This window comes from Panthera tigris, chromosome B1 (assembly GCF_018350195.1).
Source record: "Panthera tigris isolate Pti1 chromosome B1, P.tigris_Pti1_mat1.1, whole genome shotgun sequence".
Classification (NCBI taxonomy): Eukaryota; Metazoa; Chordata; class Mammalia; order Carnivora; family Felidae; genus Panthera; species Panthera tigris.
Genome location: NC_056663.1, coordinates 147,386,166 through 147,402,240, shown reverse-complemented (window position 1 = coordinate 147,402,240; position 16,075 = coordinate 147,386,166). Strand labels below are relative to the sequence as shown.

Below are 16,075 nucleotides of genomic sequence, written 5' to 3'. Positions count from 1 at the left end.
CAATAAGTCACTTGAGAAAATAATTTCCCCTTCATTAATCTTTTCACACTACTGACTGTATTAAGCGTTCTTAAATTTTTTTTTAATGTTTACTTATTTTTGAGAGAGAGAGGGAGGCACAGAATCCAAAGCAGGCTCCAGGCTCTGAGCTGTCAGCACAGAGCCCGATGCAGGGCTCAAAACCACGAACTGCGAGATCATGACCTGAGCCAAACTTGGACACTTAAAACCGACCGAGCCACCCAGGCCCCCTCAAGTGTTCTTAATATGCCCAACTAAGTTAGTGGATGAGGCGGGAACTTGGTAAGATGCTTATGTCCTGCTCTTTCCTCAGAGTGGTAGTACAATAAGTAGTGTATCATCCTTTACTATGATCAGGAAGAATTTGGTTTACCCTTTGCCAGCACACAGCAGGAAAGATCTATGCTGGGATCCCAGTTTCTCAGAAAATGCCCACATATTAAAAACCTGAACTGAATGTATAAGAGAAAGTGGAATATGTGGTTTGTAAAGTGTGAAAGCTAATAAAATTTTTTTCTTCCTCAAATCTTAAATTTGTTCAAATTCATATTTGGGAAATTTTGTGGGGACACTGCTTGTGTTATTTTGTTTGTGCTTTTTGTTTTTTGTTTTTCCTAAGTAAAATTTAATCCTTGGGTTGGAGTGCTGATTTTTCAGGGCATGAAAGAAAACATGGACTTTGGTTTGAGGGCATTAAGACAAACCTTGGAATCCCAGATCAGCCACTTGTTAATTGTGTGATCTTGGGCCAGTTACTTGGCTCAATTTTGGTTTCCTTGTATGTAAAGAGGACATACCATATCTCCTTGGCCAGATTCTTGTGAAGATTTGATACAGTATTTATAAAGCACCTAGGGGCACCTAGGTGGCTCAGTCGGTTAAGCCTCTGACTTCAGCTCAGGTCATGATCTCACAGTTCCTGAGTTTGAGCCCCATGTCAGGCTCTGTGCTGACAGCTCAGATTCTGTCTCCCTCTCTCTCTAACCCTCCCCTGCTCGTGCTGTCTCATTCTCTCTCAAAAATAAATAAACATTAAAAGAATTTTAAAGCACCTAACAGAAAATAGAGATTCAATAAATGATAGCTAGCTTAAGTAATTTTTCCCTATTGTATAACAGGGACATTGGGCACGACAAATCAGACTTTGTCTTATAATAGTAGCTGAGTATTCTTTAAAAGTGACTTCTGACTTTGACAGTGAATCTCATTTGCTTTGAATCAATTATAAGATGGAAAATTCAGGCTGTGTAAGCAACTAGAACATAGTATTATTCAGATCATCACCTTGGATTTGAATTTCACTTAGGCCTGTTAGTTCTGCTTCTAGGGCCACACACTATACCTCAACCCTCCTCACAACCATCTTACAAAGATGTGCCTTTATTCACAGGTAGGATCAAATGAGAAAAAAGTTCAAGGTTTGTCTCACTGATGACTTCATGTTACCTAAGCTAATATGTTTACCTAGTAAAGACCTAAATGTAAAAACAGTACTAAACAATGTTTAGAATTGTTAGTCTTCTACAAACAGTGCTTGTTCTCATAGGAAATTCATTGCCTGTGAACAGTGAGTAAGTGTCCACACTGAAGACTCAAAGGTGTTTATCTGCAAGCAGGTATGACTGAGATAGTGGAAAGACAGGTTTTCCTGCTCACCCACAGTTCTTATTTCTGAAATGACTCCTAATGCCTCCTTAAACTGAGAGATAACCAGTGCAGGAAGGTTTTTCTCTCCTTGGCAGAAGTGTTAGTTGCTTTGGGCTTCCCTCCTGATATTTCCTACCTGGAGAGAAGGACCTTTGGAAGGAATGTTGACCAGGTTTTCTCTGTTTATTGACCTAGATTTTCTTGTATGCTAGTGTCTTGTAATCAATCCAAATCTGTTTAAGGTTATTAAATGCATATTGGTTGCTAAAAAGATTGTCATGGTTTGTGATAGGCTCAATTCAGATATTCATGGAACCAGGAAATCTCAAAGCATCCAGATTTTTCTTTGTTTTCACTATTCTATATTTCAAGAATGTGTCAGTGACCTACAGTCTTGGTGTTGTACGTACAGAAGCCAGGGCTCTTTGGCATTGTGATTCCAGGAACTATTCAGTGTAAGTTTAAAGATTTTAATGACTGCTTAATAGGTTATAAAGTATTGCATGGTGAAACTATAAACTGTCCCCTTTAAGCTTTAATGTATAAGATGCAAATATGTATGTCTAGAAAGGAATCGACCTATAATTAAATGTGAATGTGTTAAACGAAGACTTGTGTTCAGTATTTGGGTACATAAATTCTGCTTCTTTGAAAGGGTGATTTTGTCTTACTGCATGCCCAGTGCCTGGATCGCTGCCCGACATGTGGAATACTCTGACTGAATATTTACTGAATGAGAAAATTAGTGAATGAATAGCTTTGGGTCCAGATGTAGGATAATGTTGAAAGATTTTAAATAGAAATGAATAAACCTGGGGTATTTTGTTTTCCTTAGTAATTTGCTGATTTTCTTCCTAATTGTAAATAATCATATACGTATATGCATTTTTACGTTGTACCAGTTTGCTTTCCCTCTAACAGTATGAGAAATGCCTGTTTACCTACAGAACCTGATTCTTAGCATTTTTTCTTTGGGCTCAATCTCAAGTTAGGATGCAACATTTGTGAAATTTTAATATTATATTTGTATGTAATATACATATAAAATGTCATTATAATATTCAAGGAGAATTTTTTTCTTTTAGTTTTCAAAAATCAAGGTATCCTTCTGAATGAAATTCCTAAAATAGAATAAATCGTTTTGGCATATATTTCTTGAAGTTGTAGCTTCCACCTTAAAACCAGATCCTTAAATAGAAAAAATACTTGTTTTCAATTGTCCAAAACATTTTCAAAGAAAATCGTTATCATCCCTTATCTCATTATTTATTGCAGCTCAGAAAGGAAGCACCTAACTTTTTGCTATCAAGGTATAAATGCCTCATTGGATAATACAGACATGTATGTGGGTAGGTGAGTCGGTTGGTTGGTGAGTTGATAATATATGATAATATGCCCTTAGGATGTTCCAGGATGGGAGGCTTTTTAAAAATATAACATAGTTTTATCTTTTACTTAGAAACATAATACATACTTTATGCAGAAACGTGGTAGGGGCGCCTGGGTGGCCCAGTTGGTTAAGCGTCTGACTTCGGCTCAGGTCATGATCTCAAGGTTCATGAGCCCCATGACAGGCTCCGTGCTGACAGCTCAGAGCCTGGAGCCTGCTTCAGATTCTGTCTCCTTCTCTCTGCCCCTCCCCCACTCACCCTCTGTCTCTATCAAAAATAAATATTAAAAACAATTAAAAAAGAAATTTGGTAAATACAACAACTTCAAAAGCGAGGGTGGGGCAGGGGATTGCCATTAATTGGAAGGGATTTTACTTTTTAGCATCAAGGTTTTTTTCTTGCACTTCTATCTAGTCTAAAAAGTCAGGTTTTGTACCTTGGAGAAGGAGATTGTAAATGCCTGAGAGTATGATATTTAACTTGAAAATCTGCTTTGGCTTTTCTTAAAACACCACCTTTAGTAAAGAATTTTGATAGCTAGGTATATGAGGGTAAAAGATGGAAGTGAATTATGTGCTTACTAAATTAATCTAACTGCCTCTTTCATCATCTTTGCAATGAAGTATTACCCAGTGTTAATTGTCCTCCTGTTATCTAGCCCTTTTATCCCAAAGTGAGGGAATTGATGAGGATAGGTGCATTGTGTTATGTCTGATCACAGTTTGACTAGCACAGTCTGGAAGTGGGTTGTACAGGATGAGAGCAGCAGCTTAATTGCTCTCCCTGCATCAGCAGCATCTATAAAGCATCCTGGGAATTGCTCGCCCTACGTTCAGAGCAGCTGGTCACATGAGCCTGGATTTTCAGTTCAGTTCATTAGTCAGCCATTTTGGTCAACACCCTGCTTACTGCGCACAACCAATCCTATTAGAACTCAGCATCCCGGCTCATCTGAGCAGATCCTGGAAGTGATTTCTGCAGTTCAGGATATTTTTTAAGCTAAATTGAAAATATTGGTTTATTTTTCGGGATTTTTTCGGGGTATTTTTTTTCCTGCACAAAGGAGGATTTTTCACTTATTCATTCAGAGACCAGTTTTTTAAAGCCAGCTAAGGTGGCATCGGCTGTGCAACGTTTAAAGCCTATAGCCCAGCTGAAAAAGGAGGGGGCAGGGAAGAGAAGATAAAAGGACAGAAGCTAGAGAAACAGGCATCATTTTATTTTGCTATGTGGTAGGAACTATCTATGAGAAAAGATAGTAGAGGATTGCTTGTCTTGAACAGTTGGTTCTTAAACCGTAAGGTATTTTTCCTTGTGTTTTGTTTTAATCTCCCCCACCCCTTTTCCTGAGAGCTTTGTTTCAGAGCTTTGGATTTGGGGTTTTGGGGTAAGGAGGTTTTATTTATTTTTGTTGGGGTGAGTGTGTGTGTGTTTGTGTGTGTGTGTTGTGGTCCCAGCTGAGTCATCATGTCTGCTCTGACGCCTCCAACTGATATGCCAACCCCCACCACTGACAAGATCACACAGGCTGCCATGGAGACCATCTACCTTTGCAAATTCCGAGTGTCTATGGATGGAGAATGGCTCTGCCTGCGAGAGCTGGATGACATCTCACTTACACCTGACCCAGAGCCTACCCATGAAGGTATGGTCAGAACCCGTCCACTAGTGTCTCACCAGCATCCTCATTGTTACAGTAAGCTGGGAGGGTCAGGGAGAGGTTTCAGGAAGAACCTGTACTCTGTACTCTAACCTGTTAACAACCATGACAACCTTTTTTCCTTACCTACCACCCAGTTTACCTTCTTTACTTTACTGGGAAAAAATATTATTTCCCTGCCCCCTGAGGTATCCTTTCAAAAGATGCTGGTGCCTATTTAGAGCTCTTTGTCTTTAAGCCCCTAAAGAGAACATGTGAGGTCACTTATCACATTTGGCCCTAATTGATAATGAAAAAGCTATTAATATTGATTATATACTAAAATGTTATAGAAATTACAATAATTCTTAATAGATTAAGTTAAGACAGCATGACTTTAGGATTGTACTTGACATAGTTGAAGCACTTGAGGTGTTTTACCAAGGGATATCAGGGTATAACCTGTGAAATAGGCTATGATATCTAGAAAATAGTTGATCAAACATTATCTTTTTTAAATAATATGGACCGTAGATGAGCAGTTTTCCATTCAGTGCTTATTTAATGAATATGGATGCTTTAAAGAGCATAATGCCTCAAAAAGGTTAAACATGATTAATAAGGTAATCTCTACCCATAGAATCTATTGGCCATTGCTTTTTATAAGTTATTTGTGGTAACTGTGATGACCCATTTGAAATTTCCACTGTCAGTACCTTTGAGACCTTTGAGGTTGCTTGACTTGTGACTTTCTCCCAGAACCTTTTCTAAATTACCACAGGTTTTTACCTTGTACCCTTAATTCTCTTAAGTCAATGCTATAAGGAAGAGAGTTAATTTAAGTCATAGCTAAAAATATTTTGTTTTTTATGTAATGACCTTTTAACTAGTGTTTATTCTCCAGCTTTGAAATAATGCAGAAATGCTCACAAATGAGAAATTCTTTATCAACATCTGCCTGGTATTTAGGCATATCTGCTGAATGGAGGGCATAAGGTGAATTGCACATAGCAGATTGGGTTAGGAAAAGTGATTCCTTGCCCTTGACCTTGTGTTGCAATCTTAGCGTGACTCAGATCTCACCCTTTATGTCTGAAAAGGATTTTATTTCCCCCGTTAGGCTTAGCCTTGAGAAAGTTTTAGAGAGAATTAATACCACAGAACACAAAGCAGTCATTTTGGGTGTGTCTTTAAGGGCAATATTTAAGTAGTTTTTAAGACCCGCTGCATCTTTTAACAATTGGTTTGTCAGTTGGACAGCTTCCTTGGCTGTAAGTCTCAGAAATGTGCACAGGGGTTGGCAGACATCAGCTGGAAATCCATAGAATGCCAGTACTGTTTAAAACAACTCCCAAAGGTTTAGGAATCTTTAGGGAAGAAAAATACGTTTTTAGAAGGCTACCAAGAAATCTTTTAGTGAATGCCTCAATTTACATATTTTGTTTTTAAAAATACTCTCATCCATCTTGAAAGTAATATAATATGAAATATTCCCTTAATTATAAAATCCAGTATATTAGTGTTTCATAAATAATTTTTAACATTTTTAGTACTTTGAATTTATATTTGTTTTTTGAACAGGATTCCTATGAGTGAGCAAAAATGAGCTCATGGTTCATGTAAGCATTTATAGTGGTTCTGTATGAATCCTTCATGGAGAAATCTGTGATGGAAATCTGTACGAGGGCTGCAGCCTAAGCTCTAAGTGTCACATTCTTTGATTAAGGAAAAGAGACAAATTGGAACTTCCCAATACCTTAAAATCAGCTATAGAGGATGTGAAGGAAAATAGGGAAATACTGTCCTTGAATTTTGGAATTTTGCTTTAAAGTGGGCAAGAGAAACAATAATTTCAAGTGATTAGAAATGGGTATAATAAAAGAAAGTCCAGACATCTGTGGGTTTGGGAACCTGGGAAACAAGGTGGTGCTTTTCAGAGCTTTTATTTCCTTGCTCCACTGGCTAACTCAGGATGTCTGAACAGTCATTTGGACTCAAGAAGTGTCTGCTTTAATATTAATACCAGTGATAAGTATTAGGTATAATTTAGCTATCAGCATGTAAGCAGTTATCTCCAGGCCAGTGATACTGTGAATCTCTCACCTTGTTGACAAAATGGAGCACCTGGTACCTGGACACACAGGAGGATTCACATTATACTTCCCAGCTGATTCTTGGAGGGAAAGCCTTCCAGCCACACAAATCCTGCAATGAGGCACCCTGACTCCCACAAGAGAAAATGGACAAAAAGCATCATATACCCTCTTAAGACAAGAATAAAGATTGGGCATGGCCTCAGTTAGAAGATTTGTAGTTTCCAACTTTTGTTTTCTGAAAACAGCTCATGCCTCTCACTGTGCAGCCCACAGTGCAGGCCTGGACCTAGAGTTTCCGCCTAGCTTAGCCCTAAAATACATGGGAATAGAAACACTCATGTCATCATTTCAGTGCTTGTTGGTAGTCAAGGAAGTGATCTCTCTCTCAGTACCCTTTTTTTAAAACCAGGAGGATATCTATAAATCTGTGTGAGTAGATTTCCCCTAAGACAAGAGCCCAAGACCGATTCCACAGAAGAGGAGAGGGTTCAGGAAAGGCTTCATTTAATGAGTAAGACTGGCCTGGACATTGTACATAATTAGGTGATCGTCAGGCAGATGCAGGGTGAAGAGGGGGGACATTTCCAGCAGTACATGGTGAGCTGGTCGAGCTGGAGAATAGCAAGTAGTTATGGGTGGTAATTATCTGATTGTAGGTGAGGAAAATTGAGATAATTAATGTAAACCCTATAAATGTTACTTATGTGTGTAATAGTTATTCATGGAGCCTTAGGTTGAACTGCAGCATGTTTTTGAATACATTACCATTTTAATGTATATTTTTGTTTTTATGTCTAATTTTTTGGAGCACTCTGAACTAGTTGTTTACTAGACAGACTAAAGTAGACCATTAGTAGTTTAAATTCATGTTTTAGCATTATCCTTTCTTGGAGCTCTATAAAACAAAGTAATTAATTAAAAATACAACTTAGTTATCAAGCAATACTTGTTTTCCTATTAACCTTTTAAAGAATGGGAATCTGATGTTGAGAGACGATGTCCACAGATGATCAATTTAATACAGTAAAATGTACCATCTGGTTACAAAGACAGGTATAAGCTTTGAAATTACTTTTTTGACTTAGGAAACTTCCTTTTCAGATACAGATAATAAGAGACAGACTATGGAGGCAGTGACATATTGGACAGACACGATAGTTTTTGGGTATTGTAGAGAACTATATGTGATGGCAGACCTAATACATGCTATTATTGCATAACTCTGCAGTTGCCCTGGTGGTGTCATTTTGCTTCAGTGTTCATTAGAATAGCTGGCATTTTAATGTATAGAGAGGTAGTTTATATGAAACATCTGTCCTTGACATACAAGGACGTGTTCTGGTCTGCCTGTTGGTCAGAAATATTTATTAGGCATTCCTTGATGCAAAGTCCAGTTCTAGGGACTAAGAAATAAATAGACACCCCTTCACATTTCCCGAAGGACAGTCTGGGTGTAGATTATGGGTGCAGATTTGTGATCAGGTTTTTCCATTCGATAGGAACTACTCTACTGATAAGATACAGTAGGGAATATTCTACTGATAAGATATAATAAGCAAGGAAAAATCCCCTAAAGATGTAATGGAAAAGTGTTTATTATTCAGTGACTGTGGGAAGTGTCTCATGCTGAGATCACTCCATTGACATTTACTAATGTACTTTTACTCATCAATATCACTGCACCCTAGTATAACCCCATCCTGCTTGGGGTGAAATGTGTATGTTTTAATGAAAAAGGTGCCTGTCCCAATGGGCGTTTTGGCAGCGGAAGCCAAAGGGCTATTTACCAAGAAACTTCAGAGCATGAATTCACTATAATGCAGAGCTTCTAAACCTGAGACCCGTGATCCTAATTATCATTCAAAAAATTTTATATCTGTTCATTTTTTTCCTGTAGAAAAATCCTTAGTGTCCATTAGAACCCTCAAAGGAAAAACGAATAACGCTTTAAAAAACTCAGCTTTTATCATACAGACCTTGGCCCTTCATTCAACATGCATTTAAGTATCCTACTTATGATTTATGCCCCACACTTATAATTTATGTCCTAGTACAGTGAAGTGAACAAGTATGGTCCTTTGGATTTTCTGGGCTTATTTGATAGGTTGGGAGGTGTAGGGTGGGGTACTTCAAGCAAGTAAAATGACAGTCATTGCAGTATAGTAGTACAGTGAAAAATCTTATTCCAGAAAAGATTTCCAATTGAAGTGATGTTTGAGCTAAGACCTAAAATATGTGCAGGAGTTATCTGGGCATAAACTGGAGGCAAGGGAGTCTTAAAGGGTGGGGATGGGGAGGAAGAACTACACAGACTCAAATGCCAGAACTGAAAGGTGGTTAGTATTTATTTTCAGCCCCTTTCCAAATTTCCTCTCCAGTAAGTTTTCACATGCTTTACTGGGAACAAAATGTTAGGAGTAGTGATGAAAGTAGTAGGTGTTTTTTTTCCTTCTGGTTGTGCATAATGTTAATTTTTTAACATTAAAATCTTAAGTGTTTTAACAGTAAGTTCATTATGTATGTGCATTTACTCCTATACTTTAATAAAATAAGCATATATTATATGTGAATTTTAATAGCTCTCCTGAATAAGACTTAATAGTCGTTTCTCCCAATTAATAGAAAAACAAAACTATTAATCTTAAAAAAAAATTGTTGAGCTTTATTTATTTTTGAGAGAGAGAGAGAGACAGAACATGAGCAGGGGAGGAACAGAGAGGGAGGGAGACACAGAATCCAAAGCAGGCTCCAGGCTCTGAGCTATCAGCACAGAGCCCAATGTGGGGCTCGAACCCACGAACTGCGAGATCATGACCTGAGCCAAAGTTGGATACTGACTGAGCCACCCAGGCATCCCAAAACTATTATTCTTAATGTTGAATCCCAGTAACCTGCAGATTTGTGATCAGACTTTCTATTTTCACTTATTTATATGTGAACATTCATTTATCTTTTTGATGATGAACATGTATTTACTAAGAAAATTATAAGCATGCAATACTCAAAGGTTCTTATGTGAAATGACTTTAACTGAAGTTGACGAAAAATCAAGGCTCCAATTTTCATAAGTAAATATATGTCATTTGTATCAAAAGTAGCACTTTACTAAACTATATATAAATGATCTTTCTGAATTTAACACAACACCTGTAGACACACAAGGCATCTGGCTATTATAGTTTTCTGCTATGATTAAATAAGCAAATAGTGCTACATGTGTTAGGGTGTAAAAGAAGGATATATGTGCTGTGTTCCACAACAAAGTCTTAATTTTGTCTTTTATTTTCATTTGTACAACTACCAGGAGCTAATTGTGTCACATCTAGATTCCTACACCTACTTTCAGCTTTTCTCCAAACCCATTTCTCTTCCTATACTGATTCATTCTTCATAAAATTGCCAAATGAGTCTTTATGAAAGCAAACTTTTCATTCTTGTACAAGAGCCCTGTTTCAGGCAGCCTTCTGTATTACATGTAGAGTACTCCTGAAAAAATGGTAATGGTGTTGGAACAGGAGGAGACGTTATCATTTACTGAACACTTATTTTGTGCCAAGAACTCTTCCAAGTAATATGTATATAGTATGTCATTTAATCATTGCAGCAACCCTTTGAGCCTAGGTACGATTATTACGCCCATTTTACTAATTGACATTTGGGAATGTAGTAAGTGATAGAGCCAGGATTCAAACTCAGGCAGCCACAGTTCAATCTTCTTGGGGCACTCCTATAGCAAAACTCAGTAAAATATAAGTCTACCAATAGACCTGCATGTAACAAAGGGCGTCTACTCTGGTGACCTATTTCTAGCAGTTTTGTACACAGTTGATCACGGCAGTGGCCAGCGTAAGTCCAGTGAACATCAAAATGAGGCCAAAAGCATGCCAGTTGGGGCATGCTTGGTGATTGCCATTAATTGGAGTGGAGATCTTAGCTTTTATCCACTTGTTTTCATTTTCTTCTTTCCACTCGTTTTTATGAAGTGCGTGAAAATATTTACATAGTTGCAGAGATACTCCCAAACAGCGGCACTCTGCTAAAACTGACCTGGCTGGCAGGTCAGCACCTTTATGTGCTAAATTTAAAATTTTTCTCAAGTAGATGTACAAAATGATGTGAAAAGCTGTTTGTGGTAAGAGAAATGTTCATGATTATGGATTGAAATAGTAACTACATTGAATCCTTAGTCTTTAGCCAAGTATTTCCATGCCCTGCTTTGGGTAATTTTACTTATCTAATGCTTTTTCATACTCCTGTTCCATACTTAACCTATTTCAGCCAGGTTGTAGATTCTCACTTCGCCGGGACCCTGATTATTCTTGCTGTTACACTATCCCCTCTTGAGATTCTCCATGCTGACATCATATCAAGAAATGGAAAGGCCCTTTGACTCCCTTCATCCAGAAGGCCTTCTCTAGCATGTCCATTTCTCTTCATCTCCTGAATCCTATGCCTTGAATCGTTGGGTAGTGTCTGTGCCACTTGATTGAATGCACTTGGAATCATTCTCCAGTGATTCATTTTAATCTATGTGATTCCTCATTTATGAAATTATATAGAAAGTTCTTTGGGCAAAACTTTGTTTTGTATCCTTCAGAAGGCCTCGTAGTACTAGGTACTGCTTACGGTAGCTATCCAACACACTTTGGGTGAATGCAGTAATGCCCCATAACTCCAGAAAATAATCAATGGTGAAAGAAAAGATTATTGGAATACCTTCCCTCCATCACACACAATTTGTGCTTTTTTAGGTTTTTTAAATATTTTTTTAAGTTTATTTGAGACTGAGCATGAGCGGGAGGAGGGCAGAAAAAGAGGGAAACAGACTAGGAAGCAGGCTCCAGGCTCTGAACTGCCAGCACAGAGCCTGACGTGGGGCTTTGAACTCACGAGCTGTGAGATCATGACCTGAAACCAAGTCAGACGCTCAACCAGCTGAGCCACCCGGGTGCCCCTTGAGTTTTTTTAATTTAATTCTTTTAGTCATTTATCTCCTATTCCAGATTCACTGTATCTTACTTAGAAAGTTGAAGTTTTGTACAATGTAATAGTTTCTTATTGTTGTTTTCTACTAAATCCAAGAATACTATTCAGTGCTGATGAAAGCAGGGGAAGCATTGGGCACAGGCTCTGCTGGTAGGCGTGCACATGGGTGCAGCTTTGTTGGGGTTCCCTTAATCCCTGTGAATCAAGAGCCTCGACAAGTTAAATCCCAGTGATTATACCAAACATCTGTCTTAAAGAAATAATCAGAAATAACAGGCAAGTCCCTGTTTTAATGATTTATAGTAGCAGGACCTTTAAAAGCAACCCGAGTCGCCCAATAGGAAAGTGGTTCAGTAAATTGTAGAACATCTATACAACAAGCCCTGACAGATGATTGTGGAGGAATATTTAATGGCATAGGGAATTATTTAGAATATAATTTTTAAAGTTTATTTTACTTATTTATTTTGAAAGAGAATGAGAGAGCGGGAGAGGAGCAGAGAGAGGGAGAGAATCCCAAGCAGGCTCCACGCTGTCAGCACAGAGCCCGATGTGGAGATCGAACTCACACTGGGAGACCAAAGCCTGAGCCGAAATCAAGAGTTGGACACTTAACCAACTGAGCCACCCAGGCGCCCCTAGAATATAATTTTTAAAAGCTGTTTCCCAAACTACATACACTGTGGTCACAATTTGTGTTAAATGCAGGGGTACATATCCACCACAAGTAAAACAAAATGTACCAAATTTGTAAAAAGTAATTACCTCTGGACAGTGGAACGACAGGTGACTTTTATGACATTATTTAAGCTTCTTCATGTCTTCCAAATACTCTACAAGAGGGTATATTAGTATAATCAGGAAAAAAAATGTTCTTTTTTAAAGCAAAAGGCTATATCAGTATAGGTGTGCGATCATCCGCCTGACTCGTATTTAATAAGTACTTTCCTTAACAGTTTCACATCCATTGTCAGAATATTTTTTTTTATATTTCTAGTAGACATTTTGAGTTTTTCTGAGTCCTAGGCCTGTATTTGTGTACTGGCATGCTTTGTTTTCAGAGCTGTCTAAAAGCTGCCTGCAGTACACCAGGTGACCCACAAGGTCTAGACTTAGATGCATTCGGTACAGCATTTGATTTATTCCTTTCAGAAGTGTTCAGAAAATAAAGCCTGAATTGTTAGGATTCAAACGGAATCCTGTTACTGTTCTTGGCTTTCAGTATGGCACACCTCCCTTTATAATCTGCCCTCAGTGAGATTACGGGAACATTTGTTGCCACCAGCCCTGATAGCCTCAGATTTGTATTGTCAGGTTCTCCAAGTTGTGATTACGTGTGCAGAAGGCAGTCTTTGTGAACTTTTCGAAGTGTGGACGTGGTAGCTTGTAATACCATCTTGGAAGCCTATTGGGCAAAGTTCTTTGGACAAAGTTCATCCCTTTCTTGTTGCTCTGCTGTGGAAGAGCTTGGCTAGTCACCCTTTCAAGGTAAGTTTTACCCAAGTTTTGTAAAATCCTTCCTGGGAGAGAAATATCAGCAGAGTTTTGTGCTGCCTCTGAGCTGACTGTAATGTGCTCTCCCTGAAGTCAGCACTCTCCTTCCCATTCCAGTTCCTTCCCAACTCCTTCAAATGCCTGCACTGGTGTCCACGTTAGTGCACTGTCGTAATCACAGTGCCTTACTGTCTTTGCTCTATTGGTGAGCCTTTCTGGACCTTTCTGAGAACAGAGCTTTTTCTTTAATCTTTAATTTGTGCCTTTCTTAATGGAGTTTATAGTGACTCTTCCTTGGGTTATCAGCTTCCAGTGCAGAAGGTCATTCCTCCTAAACTTCTCTTTGACATATTTATCATTTTCCAGAGGTAAATGCTGTACCCGATTAGATAACTACTCAGTGATAGAGCTCAGATTGGAATTCAAGTCGTTGGATTCCCAGACCTGGGTACTTGTAACACGTGGCTGGAAAGGGCAAGTGCTATCATCTGAGAGCACCCACAGTATTCTCCGCTTTTCAGCTGTGGTTCTGTTTTTTGAGTTTTGTCAGTACCTCCTTTTTGTGGGGAAATAGAAAGCATAATGGGGCGCAGTTTTCCACTGTGGTTCCTCCAACCCCCACCAATTCACTCTGACTGCTGTGAAGTGCTTTTGAGTCCAGGGGAGTAAACACAAAAAACTGTTCCTTGCAATTTTTCATAGTTGAACTTTGCCAGAGAACAGATAGAGAGATTTGATGAGCTTAGAAGCACATGTATAGAGGGACAGAGAAATAGACTTGTTGACAAATGGCCCCTAAGGAATTATTTATTTTTCGTTATAATTAAATATTCTCAAAATAAAATGTATATGTGTCAGTCTGCTGGAAATAATGTTTTTTTAGAAAATATTTATTATGTATATAAGTATTTTATGAAAGCAACTTTATTTTTCTAGTTATAGAAATGATATATTCATATTGTAAGAGTTACAGAATACAGAAGAGTGTAAAACACAAGCTAGTAGAATTCACCTAAAGTTCTAGCACCTATTTTTAAAAAATTTTTTAATGTTTATTTATTTTTTGAGAGAGAGAGAGAGACAGAGCATGAGAGGGAGACACAGAATCTGAAGCAGGTTCCAGGCTCTGAGCTGTCAGCACAGAGCCCAATACGGGGCTCGAACCCACAAACCACGAGATCATGATCTTAGCAGAAGTCAAATGTTTAACCGACTGAGCCACCCTGGTGCCCCGGTTCTAGCACCTATTGATAACCACTAATAAGATTTAGTAACCAGATTCTCTTTTTTATTAATATATACACACAGTTCACTTACAAGCTCACACAGTTTTTATACATGCAAAATCGTACCATTCCTGTGTTGTGTGACCTGCCTTTTTTCGCTGCGGTATCTTTCCACCACAGTAAATAGAAATCTGCATCACCTCACTTAATGTCTTCAGTTTTTTGGATATGCCATAATTTCTTTGACTTCCTTATTACAGACGTTTAGACTGTTTCTAAATTTGGCCACCACTTTCTTTTGGGGTATTTTTACCCAAATTATGTTTACAATTTGAACAGTTTACCAATTTTCATCTTTAGAAGTGGAGTTTCTGGGTCAAATAGTAATATATTTTAATTTTTTATACACATTTCCAAGCTGCCATAAACATTTAAAAAAATTTTAATAGCATGGTATCGTGAACTTTCGTATTAGCTACCTCTTTTTGTTTCGCTACTGCAGTTGGTTGTGGTTTCTCACAGTACTAAAATCTGAACTTTCCAAATGAAACAGTTGTGGTTTTTAGAACAGTTGATTCAGCAGCTGTAAACTCCATGATTATGTTTTATCTGTTTTTTTTTTTTTTTTCTTTAAGCCAGTGACAATATCTTAGGTAGAAGAGAATGAGTTTTACTGTTAAATGTACAATGAGAAATTTTCTGATTGCTGGAGTTTGTCTTCTGGGATGAAAAGGCTGCTGAGATTTCTCTTTCTCCTAGAGCTGTAAAATTCAGGGTGTACTACATTTCATCTGAGAATCCCACAATGTCTAGGCCTGTGGGCAGCAAGCTTCCCAGTTGAGGTATCAGACGCCTCATGATTATTTCTTCCATTGCAGCCATTCAGGTAGGTGGCAAAGGCTCTACTAATTTGGGGAGGCCCCCTTTCCCTCATCCTCTCACTCTCCATCAGGCCGTGTCCTCCTTAGCCTTCCAGTATCACGTAGCTGCTCACCTGATTTAGGAATTCATTTTATCTTCTCTTATCTCTCTAATACCAATCTCTGTTTACCTCATGTCGCAGTTACTTAGTTCTGAAGGGAAGTGCCTGTGATATTTCATACTTGTGACTTCTGTACAAACTCACTGTACTATCTGCCTTAGTAAAAGCCTTTGTTCAACATAAAGCCTAAGTATTAAATGGCCCAAGTGTTGATAACTGTATTAGGAAAACCTATAGTTCTCTTGTGTCTTTCTCCTTTCACTCAGGATGCCTCACTTCTAACACTTCTGGTCACCAAATGTATGTGTGTGGGGCGGGTGGTCCAACACCAATCTGTGACACCAGCTGGGTGTACAGTTTAACTCAATTCTGACTCTGCCTACCTGGAGGTAATGTCAGATCCCACAGGTTAAGAGCTCAGCCCCACAGAACTGCCCCTCACTCTAGATACTAATCACAAGTAGTAGATCCCCAGGTTACCCACAACTTTTGTCCAACTTGGCTACAAATCAGACGTCCCCATGACCGCTTTCCCCTTAGATTCAGTTATTTGCTAGAACAGTTCACGGAACTCAGGGAAACACTTAAGTTTG

General features: G+C 38.4%; 1 protein-coding gene across 10 annotated transcripts in view; it reads left to right on the top strand.

The window, feature by feature from the left end:
- RUFY3 (RUN and FYVE domain containing 3) overlaps positions 1–16,075 on the top strand; it is an 80,232-nt gene that overhangs the window by 11,946 nt on the left and 52,211 nt on the right. The window contains exon 1 of one of the 10 annotated variants that reach the window (XM_015539650.2): positions 3,421–4,704. The exons of 6 other annotated variants lie outside the window; for them this stretch is intronic. In XM_015539650.2, coding sequence (XP_015395136.1) covers positions 4,527–4,704 — 178 coding nt within the window. In that variant the 5' untranslated portion in view covers positions 3,421–4,526. Of the gene's footprint in view, positions 1–3,420; positions 4,705–16,075 lie in introns of those variants that run through there. 3 more of the 10 variants (XM_007086925.3, XM_007086922.3, XM_007086923.3) reach the window with 3 other exon arrangements.